Genomic DNA, 13,846 nt, shown 5'->3' on the forward strand with positions numbered 1-13,846 from the left:
GCACTTTCTACTTAAGCTGTTGTATCAGTCTTTACCCTGTTCAAGAGAAATTAAGCTGGAGAATTGGTTCTGTTCCCCAGCTGCGTGAAAACTTAAAACTTCTACAGTGCATATACAATAATAGAGGTGGGCATATCCAGCATGTTCTTTTTCCAGGAACAGTATTTGCCAGGAACCTTACACAGTGAAGTACCTGCTTGTCTGGGAGGTACTGGGTCACAACATTATTGCAGTCTATTTAAATGTATTTTTAATTACAGCCCTGCACATTTCTGAAGTGCATTAAAACTACTTTGCCATCAGCTATGGTGTGAGATTGTCCGAGTACCTAAGTTTTGAGCTGAAAATGTCTGTACATGTTCTGTGATCTTCTACTAAAGTGACACAGAACAGGAAATAAAAGTCACTACCAAAGTTGTGGCAAGAACAGTGGAAGAAACGTAGAGAAAGCATCATAATACTGTAATACTGTTTCCTGAGCTCTTTACCTGAAAGACATGGAACATTTAAACAGTGATTAGAGGATTTATGTCCTACAGTGAGGTCTGCCAGCAAACTCAGGCTTGGCTTGTGTTGGTTGACAGAAAACAGGCACAGGTCATACTTAAATGTTTAAAACTTCCAGAAATCCCAGTAATCATTGTTCTCACTTACAGAAACTGCTGCGTGCAAGGTAGACTACCTCTAGCAGTACAGACGTAGTCTGTAGTAGTAGTCTGTTCTCTGCTTAAGAGGGGAGAATCCATATTCTTACCTGATTTGATGATTAGCTATCTAATATTAAAAGTCCCTCTGTGACTCTAACTGTTAATATTACAAACTGAAGTGGAAAGTCAATTTCGGTTTTCTTATCTAGTTTTAAAGAGTCTTAAGCAAGACAGACTCAGTGCCTGGCGCGATTAGAATGATAACAGAACTGTACAGTAGCCATTAAAATGCCTTTATTTGTTTTAATTCAAAGGTTTAACAACTATTTGCCCAGTGATCTGGACTTAGGGCACAACAACAACAAAAAAACCCAGACCAAAATACAAAACCAAGTACACAAATTACCCCTTATTTGTAAATGTTACCTCATAACCAAGTTTTAACACATTAAAAAGTTTACAAAATTTATTACACTCTTAGATTATTCAGAACTAACAGCATATGTGGCAGTTGAGCCTCTCCACATCCATCCTTGCCCTTGCCATACCATTCTGTGCCTGGATAACGCCACCCTTGAACTGGAGGGTTGGGTAACTGGAACCGCGAGTTTCCAGACTGCTTTGTGCTTCAGACCAGTGCCTGAGCAACTCCAGCTCCCTAGCACAGCTTGGCTGGTGGGAGCGGTGTGGGTATGCTCGCTGTTCTGCCTGCTGCGTCCTCTGCAGCATTGAGATAATGACTCAGTAAATGCAGAAAGAATTTTAAAAAAGTACAAAATTGACCCTGAAATAAAATCATTTAAAAAAACAGCTTGGCTTTGACTAAGTTACGCTAAAAGCTGCAAGACAGATTTATAGCAATATCACTTCAAGTACGAGAGCACAAAAATCAACAGATTTGTTATGAGTCTTGTCACTGTAAAAATGAAAACATCAAAGTTGACCTGTCTGCCTGTAGAAACCTTTCGCCTCCTAACAGAAGGGCTGACATATGCCCTCTTCCTGGTTTTTGGCCTTTTCAGAGCTTTGTTAACTATTAAGACCAATTTAATTCCTAAGAATCTGCCTCTAGTGAAAAAATTGCAACAGCGAGAAAAACGTCTATATTTTCCATTAGCTCTAGATGCATAGGAAACAAATGCCTGTGGTTTAGACTCAGGACATAAAAGTAAAGTACAGTAATTTAATGGTTGCAAATAGCCATTTCTTGAAAGGAAAATACACCTGGGCTTTACAAGATGCTATCAAATGTACAGAAATATCAAAACCCTGATTGTGGCCAGACACGGATAAATCTCCAGTGAGGTACTCTATAATCTTAAGGTATGCAAATGAGCTGACTTTTCATTTCTCCCAACTTCAGCAAGGCAGCACCTGCTTAAGCACAAGTTGGCTTTGCTTATAAGCAGCGTTCGTCAAGCCCCAAGAAGCTGAACCAAAACCAAGTATAGCTAGCTGTGTGTTCGCAGGCTGTGGTTTTTCATTGATTTATACAAGCATGGTCAAGAGCTGTTAATTTTCACACTTCAAAAGAATTAAGACACAAATTCTTCTTTGGTGCTTAAACAGGAGGAAGTTAAACAAATGGCTACAGCTCAAACACAGCGTAGAGTGTCTGAGGCCTTGAAAAATAGCACTGCATGTATCCTGGACAGCTAAAGCCTTGGCACAATAATCTCAATATTCACAGGCTGAATCGCCAGATGTTATGGTGGGTGCAGAAATTTTACTAGCTCACTTTTCTGCTCTGGAGGGCTACTTACTCTGAGGCTGCATAAACAAACCGATCAGCAAACAAGTTGTTTATTGTAGTTACTAATGCTTCATTTATGTGTATATTTGGGGGCAAAGTTAGAGAGTCATTCACTGGCAGAAAGAGCAATCCATTTCATCGCTCTTTGTTTCTTTCGTTTGAAGTGCCTACAGTACTAAAAATTAGGAGAGTAGAGGGCTCTGTTCAGACACCTTAATACAGACCAGCTTCTCTGTGCAGTCCAGGCATCGGCACTACACAAGAAGTTTTTTCTGGTATTGTGCCCAACTTGCTGGCGGACAGCAAATCGGTCCACTTCAGGGTGAGATTTTACAGTCAGCGTAAGCTGCTGCTGCAAGGCATAGTCTGACTGGCTGTACGGTCCACCTCCTGCTCCGCCCCATAGCTATTGCTAATGTTTTCCTAACTGTTAGTACTGTGACAAAAGATTTAGGAACGTTTGACCAGGGAGGACCGGGACTGCCCTTTCGATTGTACACTGCACTGCTGCAATGTAAAAATCTCATCACCAGGTACTGGCCAACAGCTTCAAGTTATCTTGACACAGCTTGTGTGCATAATAACCACAGGAGAGAATGCCAATTAGATTTCAAGAATAGCAGTATAGTTTTGCTCTTAGATTTCCAGCATAAATAAGCATAAAAGCAACCAAAGAAGTCATCCGTATAGCATAACTGCCTATAAAATAAACAGTTCAGGGAAAAGAAAATCAGCCTCTGCCAGGGAAGAGAATAAATAACCCCTATGGAGATTTAAGTATGCTGCTTTCCCATTCAACCCAATATGCTGCACATTGAACAAGCTCTGTGTGATGCACATTCCAAACAGGCACCAGAGACAGCTGAGGAATAAAGGCTGTGAAGTTCCATGACATTAGCTTCAGAAGTTCGTTCCCTTTCTGCTCCCATTCTGATCTGTTCTTCTGTGAAGCTTGTGTCTCAGCTAGGCTGATACAGTGTCTTGCTGCCATACCATAAACCAAAATGAAACACTAAGTTTAAAAAGCCTTCAAAAAGGGGCAAGGGGAGGGAATAATTTAACTTTTGGGCCCCCTCACTCCAAGAAGGACATTGAGGTGCTGGAGCACGTCCAAAGAAGGACAATGAAGCTGGTGAAGGGTCTGGAGAACAAGTCTGATGAGGAGCGGCTGAGGGAACTGGGGTTGTTTAGCCTGGAGAAAAGGAGGCTGAGGGGAGACCTCATCGCTCTCTACAACTCCCTGAAAGGAGGTTGTAGCGAGGTGGGGGTCGGTCTCTTCTCCCAAGTATCAAGCGATAGGACGAGAGGAAACAGCCTCAAGTTGCGCCAGGGGAGGTTTAGATTGGATATTAGGAAAAATTTCTTCACCAAAAGGGTTGTCAAGCATTGGAACAGGCTGCCCAGGGAAGTGGTGGAGTCCCCATCCCTGGAGGTATTTAAAAGCCGTGTAGATGTGGTGCTTAGGGACATGGTTTAGGGGTGGACTTGGCAGTGCTAGGTTAATGGTTGGACTCGATGATCTTAAAGGTCTTTTCCAACCTAAACGATTCTATTCTAAGCCAGCTTCACTGATACTGTACAAAAAGCAAAGAAGCAACAGCTTACCGTCAAAAAGACGTGAAGGTTCCACTTCCCTCCCGCCTGACTCCAGTCGCACCATTCAACTCTTTTACAGCAGCTCCAATACTTCTAAAATCTTTACTGAGTGTAGTAGTTGGTTTACCTCTCTATTTTTTTTTGCTGAATTACCTTGTTCAGTTAGTCATTTTAGCAACTTACTTAGATTGGTATAGAAGAGTTCAACAAGCTCCAGAACCTGCATGGGTAAGGTTTGGAAAGGGAATACTGAGTGTCCCGTTGGCTTTGATGAGCAGTTCTGTCAGCATACTCCATGTTGCGAAATTATGCCTGAAATTTCTAGTGTGACTCAAAACAACGGGACCAGCGTAAGGGAGAAAAGCATGAGTCACAGCACAGTGACAGCGACAGGCATCTATGATAGGGGCTGGGAGGGAAGGCAGGAGCAATCCCTTACAGTGGCTCTGCTATCAAAGTCAACGGTGCAAGTGGTACAACTACACCAAGAAACCTGTCATCCAGATTGCCCCAGGGATTTCCCTCGCGTTGGCTATATTTAACATTGCCATTCCTGCTCCTGAATTTTAAGTCAGTCAGAAGAGCTCACAAATTTTGCATTCCAAGCAAACGGCCTGCACTGAGACACCTGAGCTTGTTTAAATGCTTCTGCAGTCTCAGTTGACCAGAGGCCGTCAATGGTGGCAAATAGCAGCTGTTTATACTTGTTTAGAATGCGCTGGAGCACACGACTATAGATAGGAAATGTTGTAGTTTAAAAAGAAAAAACCAAAGGCTGCTACTTTCACATAACTCAGAAATTTTTCCAGTAGCTACAACGTTCTGAAGAAAAAATAAAGAAACAGGAAAAATTCTTTAAAAAAAAAAAGTTAAGCAAATAATAATGCTAAATAACATTTGCAAAATTTGGTTAAAATCATTCTATTGTAACCAAACTTTCTGTCTAAACAGGACTGAATCCAACACAAGGCGTTTTGCCAAATTCTTAAGCAAATAAGTAAACCATGATACACTTGACAGTAACCATGGGGAGGGAAGAATCACCGTGTGTTTCATTCAGCTCTTCATAGGAGATGAAGTATATTAGTAGGGGGCATGCTTTACATCCAGCACTGTGCATCTTAGCATCTCCCAGCAACATCCTCTATTTCATCATGAAATACTGAATCTGCCGAACTAAATAGCAAGAACTTCTGTCACTTCAGCAGCTAATTAAGTGGTCTTCCACAGGCGGACTCAGGCCTTCAAAACCAACGCATTCTTTCTTTAGGCCCCACTCTACAAATACTTAAGCAACATATGCCCAGCTTTCCTGAGGCGGCAGCGAGACTGCTCAATGAGATTCATTATGTACTTTTGGACATTTGCAGGATCAACAATTGACCGTTAACTCTGTATGCTGGTAGTCCTTATTATCCCGTGCTTTGCTTTCTCAAGCTGAATTCTGATTACAAACACAAGGAGCCGTTATACAGAGCCGTCTGTATAACTAAGCTATACGTGGTTGATGGATAGTTTAGGTATACGTCTCATGTTCTCAAGTTGGGAGAGTACAGTACATTTATTATGTATATATACACACAGCAAGGCGTGGAAGAAAGCCAGAAACCAGTTTGTAAATTAGAACGTGGGACAATATATTTCTGATTGAGGTGTATTTTTTTTTAATCATATGAAGTAAAAATATTGGAAGTAGCCTTTTGTTCCCTCTCCAATGAAAATTTTTCTTTTTGGGGGGGGGGAAGTCAACCACTTCTCATTCTTACTTTTCCTTCTTGAGGTATAAATGACTGTACCTTAACTTCAGAATATATCTTCAGGTGATCCAGCTGGAGGAGGTATGATGGTTTTGTTTTATCTTGCAAGTCACAGCTTTGACAAGACAATGAATCTGTAAATTGCAACAAACTTTTGTACAACAAAATTCCTGCAGCCCTGAAACACAGCAGTCTGCATAATAGACTCACAAGTAACTATCTGGAGGAACACACTCAAGATTTCCCATCTTTCTGCTCAAGTTTCTCCTCTAGCCTTGGGAAATTTGAACAGGTACCCACAGTTTACTGTTCATCATTCTGCCTATCTACATCCCGTTCTCCAAAAGACGTGTTGACAGGAAGATATAGTCATATTAGTAAACTGGAACACTTTCTTTTCAGTAGAGGCCTGCACTGATTTGACATTCCTTTTTATATCTGCATTTTAAAATCAGTCTACAGAGTGTATTAGAGCTGTAGAGAGAGAACATCACAGTTCCATTTTGTTTCTTCACTAACCGCTCTACTGAGCGAGGATCAGTGTAGAACACAGAGGAGGAATGTTTCAAAAGCTAGTAAGTAAAAAAAGAAAACGCTGATGTTTACATTGGACTTTGTATCTCCACTCCCTCCCCAGTCTAAGCTAAGTGAAAAACCCATTTTGTTCAAAGTCAGGTCAGAACAGTGGATGAAATACCTTATCATGGCTTATACGTAACACGGTCTTTTGAAATTATTTCAACATGGTGTTTTTCCACTCGCTCAAATAAAAGCATCTCCATAGCGTCAAGATCTGATGGGACTCAGCCAGATAGATATTTATGCACAGCAGCTTAGAAATTTAAGTAGTCGATTTAAAAAAAAAAAAAATAACTTTTGAATGAGTTATTGTTCCCTAGCATTTTCAACCAGCTTAAAGAAAATACAGTAGAACCTCACTGTTTCGCACCTACGACTGGGAGATTAAGTGTACATCGTTTCACTGTGACCGTTTTGCAACATTCAAGTGCTAAGAGTTAAGCCAGGATGATGCACTTCAACATGTGTTCTGTTCGCATCAGTGGAGTGTTGTAATTCAGCTTTATTTCCTTATCCTGTGATGTAAGTGTACTTACATTTAATGGAAAATAAGTCAAAACGAGGTAGCACTGCCACTCTCTTTGCTGGAATGTGGACAGATCCTGGCCTAATTTTGAACGGTGGCTTAGCAAGATTCTGCTGTAATCTACACAAAATGTATAAAACACGAACCTTCTCCAGAATAAGGCCACTAATTTTGCCATTGGCAATAGGCAGTGAGAAACAGCAGTTAAAAAAAACCTCACTTGATTATAGAGGTGTTTCTGAGGCAATAAACTGTGGGGAGAAGTATAAACACATTGTCCTCTCATCCCTCCTCTTTGTTTTCCAGTATAAGTATCTCTGCTTCCTGTACGTACTGCTCCGTGGGGAGAAATTTCAGTCTATTTTCTTAGCTGGGAGTCTGAGCAAGTCCACGCTACATTTAAAGATGGGGACAGCACTGTAAAACAGTAGGATTACAAGCTTCCCATGAGTCATGGTCATGACAGTCTGATGTCCAGATGCCCAGATTCGATACCAGGGCCCATAAAAAGGATCTGAGACGGCTGGGCACAACATGTTGTTCAAATTCACTTCTGTAACCTGAGAAAGTGACAACAAATTTATGAATTAACAATATTTTTGTGTTGCACTGATTCAGACCCCTAAAATGGTAATTTTGAAATTACCGTAATAATAAAAAATGTTGAGGTGACAGTCCTTTGTTCAACACACGTAGGGCAGCTTTCAGAAGGAAAGCAGATCCAAATTCAGTTGTGCATTTAATAGATGGATTTATGCAGGTACGTAACCAATTTATGAAATCTTTTACCGATACTCGTGAGATATGAGATACAAATGCCCATCAGAACATGCAATTCGAAATCTGCATGTAACTAGTCTTATCCATATATATCTGGACACTTTGAAAAACTAGTCAGCATTTTTACTTTGAATGTACTTGCACTCTATCCATTTATTAACCTGTATTTACTTACCAATCCCAGAATCTGCAAGATGCTAAAATGATATACAAACATAAACCCCGTGGATAAAAGAGCCCACCAGAAATTGCAGAGTGGTTCTGGAGTGTAGATACCTTGAAAAGAAAGGAATACATTAGTGTTCAGCTGAATTGCCGTGTCCATCAAACACTCATGAATAATCCTCTCTCTTCTCCTCTGTGGATGTTAGGGCATCTGGCTTTAGCTGATAACCTACTCAATACCATTACAGTAATTAATATCCGAGAGCCTTATTTCTTACCTGGAGCGGCCTGATGGGTTTCTTCCCTCCTTCTGGTCCAGCAGTAAAACGTACGCTATGTTACCTCATTAAGCTTGCCTATCTTTCACCAACACCAGTGAGTTTTACCTCATTCTTCCTTCTACCGCAGAAGTACCGAATGATTTTGAAATACAGTACTGGTATACAACGAATCTTCAAAAATCAGGTTATTTATACTTAAACGCCTCCTGCTTATGGGGGCTGTGACTTCAGCATGCACAGAACTAACCTAGGTAGTGGCAGATCCTGCACAGCACTGTATTAGAGCATCGCCTAATCGCCATTTCCTAATTTTACGGTTGTTTAACAACTATTAAAAAGTAACTTGCGCCAATAATGCCTAGGAACAGAAAGGCTGTATCAAGGAGTCAATCCAAAAGTATTCGACCGTGCTTTTAAATGAAAACTGCTGTGGAGATATTTTCAGAGATACACTACAAACAACTTTATAATCAGTAGATATCACATATACTGTAAAATATTTTTTTCCCTTCAAATGAAGTAGCGGATATCACATTATTCCTGGGTTCACCTTTCTCCCTCCTCCTGAAAGTAGGTTTTGTCAATTTACTGACAAAACACAATGTCATGTGATCTAGAATGTACCGAGGAAATCGGAGCTAATAAAAGTACCCTTAGATACAAGGCTATTTTTGGAATTAAATATTCAAACATCATATGGTGAGAACAAAAACAGTTTACAGAGTTCTCAAGATTCTTACTAGCAAACATGAAAATTTCAGTGTAAGATATGGGGAAAAATATTTTTCTTACGACTTTAATCACCTAACCTAGGGACGCAGAAGAAAAAGATGCACAATGTCATGCTGCTCAGCTGCTATAAGAAGTTGTAGAGTTTCAGACGATTATAAAAATCCATTGGCATTTTTTAATCTGCCTTTGTCTGTTGTCTGATCCATTAGATATCATTAGATATTGGAACGTGTATCCAGTGTTCAAAGGACAGCTTACAGCACAGAGTGCAATACTCAGCCTTCGCGAGCTGGCACGAATGTAATTACCAGGAAGATTCAACAGACTTCAGCATATAGTGTACAAGGCTACTGGGAACTCGAATAACTACACACGCGTAGCTAGCTATGACAGAACTCGCCAGCCTAAAGCTGGTATGAGTATACCGACGTATGGTATGGTATGTAGATGAAGGCAAGTAAGCGCTGTTACTTGCTTTACCACACCACCATATAATGGTGCACCCTGTCTCAGGTTTAAAATCCCTAGAGGACGGCTTTCTCAATCCCTGCTGCCCTTTTACAATTCTTTTCTGCGTAGTTTTCTTCCATAGTTTGTACCCGTCGTGCCAGTTCAGATTGATTCTGCAGTAGCTACCTGAAATAATCTAACGTAAATATCATTTTGTGAATGTTACAAATTCAAAATTACCTACGCTTTATTGTCTAAAACTGTACACCTATTCATTGTCCACTCAAAATAACATCGCTTCTCTGTTGCTAGTCAACAGAGAGTAAGGAGTTGATCGTATGCTTGAATGACAGCAGCACATACGCACCCCATGTATCACTCACTGACTTCAGTGAGCAACACTGTTAGTGTAATTACCCAGGATCCAACTGCACACCGTGTTTTAGTAAGCCGGCTGTGACTTGGTGCAACCATGATAAATATGAGCGGAGAAGCTACTTTGAAAGCATAAGGCAGCTTATCAGATTTCTTATCCAGTGGGTAGGTGAAGGTCAGAAGTGTCTGAACTATAAGCAAAATCCAAAGATAAAAGTGAATTCTACATGAGTAACTTTAAGTGGAGTGCTCTACAGGTAAAGGGAAAAAATTCACAACAGTCTAACTCTTCGAACATGCTTAGCAAGCATGATCGACGAGCTGGTCTCCTGTTTAGAAAACGGTACAGGAGACTTCACTTAAATAGCCATGATATTCATTAAACTCCATTGCCCGAAAACATCAGATACGTGATACCACCTTGACCGTGGTTTTTCACTAGAGAGAGCAAGAGAAGCAGCAACTAGCCTTGGTGTCAGAGTTCAGGAGACCATGGCTCTATTTTTGGCTGCACCAACTTTAAGTGACTTGGTCAAGCTCTACGGAAACTCTTTGTGCTCCCTCCTCAGCTGTAGAGTAAAGAAAACATCGTTTGACTTGCAGGTTTTTTGTATTGTCTTTTATATGTTATAAAACTTATATGCAGTTTTAGGTGCATGTTTAACCTAGATGCAAAACACAAAATTTAAATAAGTTATCTGAAACAGCTCCTGGGAACTGGCAGAGCAGTGCTATAGCAAATTTGGTTTCACCTGAACTCGCCAGGTTGGCAGCTGCCTGTGTTATTGCAAAAGTATTCGACAAAGCCTGAGAACAGATGGTAGTAGTCTAAAGAGGTAAACACTCAGAGAAGCTAGAATCCAGAGACCTTGATATTTGGGGGACTTACAGCGCAGGTAGTATATAAACTCTAAAATAGACAAGTGAACCCAGCTATGAAACAAGAGTGGAGGGAGAAAGCAGTCATTAAAAGACTAAGGAAATTGCACAAGATGACAAAACAGAGCAGTGGCATAATTTGGCTTTGAACCCAAGCTTCTCATGTCCAGCTTCAATCTAGTCAGGGAATCATGTTTCAGAAGCCACTTAGGAGAGCGGTTCAGGTTCCTCCAGCAAAGAGTTTCACACTGCTACATCCTCTCTCTCTTGCAAAGCTTCAAAAAAATACATTAGCAACTCTCACCCTCTACAGACTTTTGATCTCGCTATATAATAGAAAAATCCCTCCTTGCTAGACTTTGCAATCCTGAAAATAATAGTGTGATTTTCAGCAGTATCATTATTTGGACATCAAGGGACAAAAAGGAAACAATGACCTCCACACAAAAACATTTCAGAGCGCTCTGGATTCCCAAGAGTGCTTTGGGAAACTAATTTTAAATGCATACCTGGGGTATTTTCTGTACATTTCTCATTAGACAAATAGTCACTATAGATTTTATTACTCTACAGTCCTGCTATTCGACAGACGACTGTTTAACGGGGCAGTGTGGTCCATTTTCTGTAGCACACCGTCTGTTAACAGAAACGTACAAACAGGAAAGCTGAGACCCGGCCGAGTGGTTGGTTCAACGGCCTGTGTTGGCTTTGGCAAAAGCTACTTGCTGCTTACATAGGAAACCAATTTCAATAGGCAGCAGTGAGTTTCACTCTCTATTGACTAAGGATCGCAGGCAATTCTTATATGTTAAGCACTTTCAAAAACTTAATCCAACTGCCAGTCTGGCACTAATCTCATTGTCAAAAATGCTCACGCCCCAGTCAGTTGAGACCGTTCCAGATCAGGGTCATCCAAGTAGGCTATATATTTGCTCTTGTGTTGAAATAGCATGGCAGTGGATATTTCAGTTTAAATTAAACTTCATTATTTCAATAGCATTGATAGGAAGGATTTCATATAGGTTGAAGAGTTTGGGGTTCATCATCTGCTTCTGCAATGAGAATTTGTTGACCTTGAACGTGCCAAGTAGTTAATTTTGCCACCTAGGAAATGGAAGCATGGCTTTAAAAACCTAAAGATCAACAAAGAGACTCAATTTCTTTTATACCGCTTCCCCCCCAATGTCTTCTGCTAGTTCTAGTGCTCTTATGAACTATTATTCTTCTTTAAAGTTCACAAAACACAGGCCTGTAAAAATTTGAACACAACTTAATAGAAAGTAATACTCCTTTTGTATTTCTGTGAAAACATAATGCAGGAGAAAATTACTCCTCTGTTTGAAGTAGGGAATTAGAACCTAAATATAGTACAATTTTTTAATTTAGTAGGGTGTTAAAATAATCTCTTTTTCCTAGTTAATGTCTTGCTTTCATTCCCAGTACATTTCACAGAGCTTTACCAGTTTTCCAGCCCAGCACTCTCTCCTTGGGTAGTCTCGCAATTACAGGTAGACCTGCTTAATGCAAAACTCAGAGCAACTATTACAATTCCTTCATTTTCAAGCTTATAAAAATGTGAGGGCAAATTTATTTCCATTTTATTTCCCTTGATCAAAGGGTTAATTCTAGTAGTGTGGCCTGTTGAGCCAGCCTAGAGACCAAACTTCCTTTCCAGGGGAAAACAGGAAAAATGTTCTCAAGAGGGTGAGCCTGAAATCCACCGTTTCCCCTACAGCTCTTCTGAATCTGTGTGTAGATTTCAAAATACTGCCTTATGCCAGGAGATTTCTGTTTCCCTGAATGCCAGCTACCGTCATCAGAATCAGCTCAGGCAGGGGTCTTTTACCTGTTCTGTTAACAGGTCTATTACCTGTTCCTCTCAGCAACCATTTTTTATATTCCATAAAGAAGCAGCAGCAGTTCTTCCTCTTCTTTCATACAGTAGTAGTTCTTCCATATACTGGTATATACCCTTCTAAACTTCTCTGTCTCCTACCAAGAGAGAGGAGTCTTTAACAGACCCCGGGCCCACTCAGAGAACGCCACATTAATTTCCTTACTTAGTTTTAAGTGTTTCGTAACAGGCCACCACAGTTTCAAAGGAGCTGTAACTGCATAAAGCTCAGAGGGTCACACGGCAGAGGCGTGTCCCCAGCTCTCTTAAATCATCAAACAAAATTATCCTGAAACGATCGAGCTGCGAGCAAGACTGCAGCAGGAGCCTGCAGCCAGAGCAACAGCACGCCCCTCCAGTCGCTGAACAGTGCCACAGCTACCCTGCTGCTCGAGGTGCCACAGTACAAGCACGGCTGGACAGTGAACCAGGCACTCACGTCTAATACACGGGATTTGGGAGGTAGAGAAAAGCTGGAATAGGAACACGGAAGCTGCCAGCAGGAGAGCAGGAGAAGAATACACAAGAGTTGACAGCTCTCCAAGTAATTAAGAGTTTCAGTGAAAGTACCGCAGATTATCAAGTATTTCAATGAGGTTGGAGATAAACCAGATTTAGGACTACCTAACTATATTCAAATATATAGTGATTTTTTTCCTGGATTACTCCTAAAGTATATAATAAAGCCTGCTTTATAACTCCATTTAAAAGCTAAGGAAAGATACTGCTAAATACAGATAAGTGTCACAAAGCGGGGAAGTGGCTGAGAAAGGGTACAAGAGATAGGAATGTCTTTAAATACGGTAATCCCTCACTCTTGCCAGCAAGTCCTAACAGCCAATGGAAAGCACAAGTTTAGATCCCCAATTGCTTTAATTGCGCTTTCCTAGTTTACAGCCACAGGAAAAACGATCCTTTCGTCTGTACTTGGTATCTGTGTTCCACATCTTACAACTTAGCCCAGCTCCTCATTAGGTAAGAAACGCTGCACTGCCCTTAAGGAAGGTGGCTCCACAGAGCTGCTTCTGTCCATCTCCTGGAGTCCGACAGAGGCATGCTCCGTGAGAGGGGAAGAAAGGGGAGGGGGGGAAATCATCGACTTCTACTGACTTTCTGACAATGCCACAGAACTTCATCCCTTCTGATGCCACTTCTGAAGACACTTAGATCGAAAAAGAAAAGGGCTTTATGACTTGAGTCAGAGAGACAGTTTCTTTATTGCTTATAAAGATACAGCACTTGCCTTATAAGCTGAAAATTCTGACTCAACTCCCAGAAAACAACTCACCTACTTAATCATTTAGGGTGTATGTGTCTGTCCACTTGTGCACAGCTGTACAACAGCGAACCAGCTCTTAAAATACGTGGGGCCAGACCACAGGATTGTCCAGAATTTGCAAGACCATTACTGTCAGTTTTGGCTCCGGAGGAA

At 40.9% G+C, this 13,846-nt stretch overlaps 1 protein-coding gene across 1 annotated transcript; it reads right to left on the reverse strand.

Annotated features, from left to right (window-relative positions):
- Nucleotides 1-5,079: 5,079 nt before the first annotated feature.
- On the reverse strand, nucleotides 5,080-7,963 carry TMEM164 (transmembrane protein 164). The gene is made up of 2 exons (XM_009276631.2): nucleotides 7,814-7,963; nucleotides 5,080-7,418 (listed from the first exon to the last, which is right to left on the reverse strand). The coding sequence occupies exons 1-2, from the start codon at nucleotides 7,961-7,963 to the stop codon at nucleotides 7,212-7,214; spliced, it is 357 nt and encodes a 118-aa protein (XP_009274906.1). The 3' UTR covers nucleotides 5,080-7,211.
- Between the last annotated feature and the right edge of the window lie 5,883 nt (nucleotides 7,964-13,846).

This window comes from Aptenodytes forsteri, unplaced genomic scaffold (assembly GCF_000699145.1).
Source record: "Aptenodytes forsteri isolate BGI_AS27 unplaced genomic scaffold, ASM69914v1 Scaffold107, whole genome shotgun sequence".
NCBI lineage: Eukaryota > Metazoa > Chordata > Aves > Sphenisciformes > Spheniscidae > Aptenodytes > Aptenodytes forsteri.